A 3,427-nucleotide genomic window follows, 5' to 3' on the forward strand; every position below is an offset into this window, starting at 1 on the left:
GGGCCATGCGGCTGTGTGTGTGCTCTCAGCTCGAACACTTAAAACTTATTTAGAACCTCCATACGCTAAGACTTACGCAACAATTCTGACAAGTGCACGGAGTCACATGTCCGCCACTGTGACCAAGGTCCAGGAGCCCCACCCCCACGTTCCCTCCCGCTGCCCCTTGGTAATCAAGCCCTCCCCGTCCCCAACACATTTCTTGAGATTACGCTATAATTTTGGTACCAAAACCTAGATAAAGACAGTCTGGAACAGGAAAAGTATTGGCCTAAATTGCTCAGAAAAATACAAGCAAAATCTTCAGACATCAGCAAAACAAGCCCTACAATGTGTCACAAAGAAACACTTCGCCATGGCGAAGCCGGCTTTGTCTCAGGAATGCAAGGATGGTTTACCATCACAGAGTCTGACGGAATCCACCCATTAACAGATTAAAGAACAACATAAGGCCTTCAGGGAGGGGGTGGGAGAGGAACTTGCTGTAGGGGGAGGATGGCAGGTCGGCTGCCGGCTCCAGAGGTCACATGCCCAGGTTCTCGCGAAGGCTGCCTCTGCCACTAGCAGGCTGGGTACAGTCCTTTGTCTGTGGATGTTGGGGGCCGGGGGTGTGTGCCCTTAACCCAAGTACCACTTCTGTTGAGTTTGTCCTCGGGCTTGTGGCAGGGGCGCAACTTGGGAGGCCTGGCAGGGAGAGAGCAGTGCACCCACCTTCACCACGGTGACCATGCCTTCGTTGGTGACAGGGTCCGTGCGGATGCTGAAGTGCCCCGAGGGGTCCCCGCTGATGATGCGGTAGACTGCGTTCCAGTTGGGCGAGTGGGGCTGGTCTCGGTCCATCACGGTGAGGTTTGCGACCACCGTCTCCACCCGGTTTTCGGGGACTTCCCCTGCATACTGCAAAGTGTGAGAAAGAGGACGTCACGAACGCTGCGGAAGAAGGGAGAGGTTGGGAGAGGTGCCCTACCGACCCCGGGGAGGCGCCCTCAGCTGCTCCCTGACACGAGGATTCCCAGGTTTGTGGTGGCGTCTCGAGAGGCCTCTGGTTCCTCCAGTGAGACCCAGCGGGCCCAAGGCTCATATCTGCACACATCCGCGTCCAGACTAAGCCTTGCCTGCACGCACACGCACACACCTATGTGCACACACACACACGTGCGCACCAGTCCGCTCTCCTAAATCCCCTGCAGGCCTCTCCATGTCAGCAGAGGGCCGACGCAAACAGCTGGGACATGCGGGCGATGCCAAGATGTGCTTGCACGACGGGCCGTAACAGTGGAGTGGCAGCTGCAAAGCCTTCCTGAGAACAGTCATCTCTGGGCGTGCCCCGCTGGGGGTCCCGTCACAGGCTTGGGGCTTGGGGTCAGTGCTGCAGACGAGCAGGTGACCAAACCTGGGGACTCAACCCTTTAGTTCTGTCCCAGCATGAGGGCTGCAAGCCACGCCCATCAGTAAGTGTGGTTCACGTGGCAGCCGTAGTTCCCTGCAAGGAAAGGTGGCGTGTGTGTGCGCGCGCGCGCGCGCGCGCGTGTGTGTCTCGGTGTTGGATGGAGAAAGAAACCTGAGCCCTTCCTACCAGGTGAGGATCACTGGTCAGGGCGGTTGCCGGGCGCGTGGCCTGTGCAGTTGTGGCCCAGCTTGGAAGGCCGCTGAACTGGATTTAACAGTCGCTGTCACTGCCTTGAAATTCTTNCCCCCCCCCCCCCCCCCACACACAGGAGAAGTTAATCTGGACAATGACCATCAGCAGACGATGAGACGGCAGATGGGCTGAGGAGAACGTTTATCTGCAGGAACAGAACTGTGCGCTGCAGATGCCTGCTGCTCATGAGTGGACAGTCAGCTCTGTAATGAGGGGACTGGGCTGTCACATCCTGAGCCCCCTGCTCAGGCCTTGATGGCCGTGAGTGAGACAGCCAGCACCACGCGCCCCCTCCCCACGACGGATCCTTCAGGTGTGAATCCCAGGTTACAGGAAAGGAGGAACAAGATATGCTGTGAGGAAGCGGCTGGACAAATCCGGCACGTGGGGCCTTCCATAGACCAGAGGACCCTGCGTTGACAGCAGCTCAAAGAGGTGGGTGGTACGTTCTAGATTATGAGAGTCCAGAGACGCTCCAAACAAATGCAGTGTGGGGGAACTTAAGGGGCATTAGTATAGACTCGTGTTGGATAATATGGAGGAAATTTGGTTAATTTTGTCAGGTGTGAGACCAGCGTGTGGTTATGTATTCTTGGGGGTGACGAATCCTGACATTTAGGGGTGAAGGACCATGTGGGCTGGCAGTGGAAAAGCACACGTCAGCAAAAAGCATCAGCAGCAACCTGGCGACTGTGAAATGTTAAGTGGAGGTGGTTACACCGTCTCTCACTTGTAGGTACGTTTGGAAATATTCATGATAAATATTTATGCTTAGAGGAGTTTATCTGCTGTGTGACCAGTTTTTGTCTGGTTTCACCCGGCTGCTGGTGGCCCACCAGCCCCCGCAGGGTCCCCCGTCCTCTGACCCCTGCCTTCGCAGTGCTGCTACTAAGGTATTAAGTATGAAGAGAAGGGATTTGGAAACTAGGAACAAGTGGGCGCTGACGGGCGTGGAAACAGCTGAGGTGCTGGTTCATGACAGCCTGACGCTCCCCCCCAGGAGGGGCTGGAGGCAGAGGTCGGGGTCCGGTGCTGATGCCCTTAGGGTGCCCTTGTCCTCACAGCCAGATGTGGTGCCCCTGATGTTTCTGCATGTCCCCCACCCCAGGGCCAGCTCAGGGCCTGGTGCCAGAGTGAGTCAGCCATAACCCACAGCTCCCTGGGGGACATATGGAGGCAGATTGACACCCTACTTGTCCATCAATCACCATTGTCCATCGCCCAGCACTCTGCTCAGGTGTGTGATTATGGGAGGGGCCTCGCACCCAGAGCTGTCACCCTGACAGGACCCTCAGTGGCCCAAGATGGCTGCAAGCCTGTTGAGGCGCCCCATGCAGAATCACCTGGCGCCCCTGCCCTGAAAGTTCCCGCCAGGGACATCTGGCCAGAGACAGCAAGCCCTCCCCAGGTGCGGGCTTGGCTCCTCTGCCCCTCGGCTCCGGGCACCTCCAAGCACACGGTACCCACCAGCACCCTCACTGTGCCTATCACGACCCCCACGGCCCTCTGGGAGTTGGCTGGGGATGTGGGCTACTCCGTTTAAATTTACTGTTTCATAAAATCGTGGTGGTTTTGTTTATGCATAAGCCACTGAAGGAGTGATCTTTCTGCCGTATTTATTGGCTCATGTCCCTGGAGGACACAGAAATGATGCTGCATGTCATGCATTAAAAACTGTCACCGGTCTGAGCTAGGACGCTTTCCAGAAAGACTATTACGGCCAATAAAAGTCCACAGGTGGGTAAAATAAAACATATTTGTAATGGGGAAATCGGTAGGTAATTT

General features: G+C 56.3%; 1 protein-coding gene across 1 annotated transcript in view; it reads right to left on the minus strand.

Annotated features, from left to right (window-relative positions):
• CDH4 (cadherin 4) overlaps positions 1–3,427 on the minus strand; it is a 465,478-nt gene that overhangs the window by 15,298 nt on the left and 446,753 nt on the right. Inside the window, exon 9 of the mRNA XM_019637155.1 lies at positions 712–897. Within this exon, the coding sequence (XP_019492700.1) occupies positions 712–897 (186 nt within the window). The remainder of the gene's footprint in view (positions 1–711; positions 898–3,427) is intronic.

This window comes from Hipposideros armiger, unplaced genomic scaffold (assembly GCF_001890085.2).
Source record: "Hipposideros armiger isolate ML-2016 unplaced genomic scaffold, ASM189008v1 scaffold_32, whole genome shotgun sequence".
Taxonomy (NCBI): Eukaryota; Metazoa; Chordata; class Mammalia; order Chiroptera; family Hipposideridae; genus Hipposideros; species Hipposideros armiger.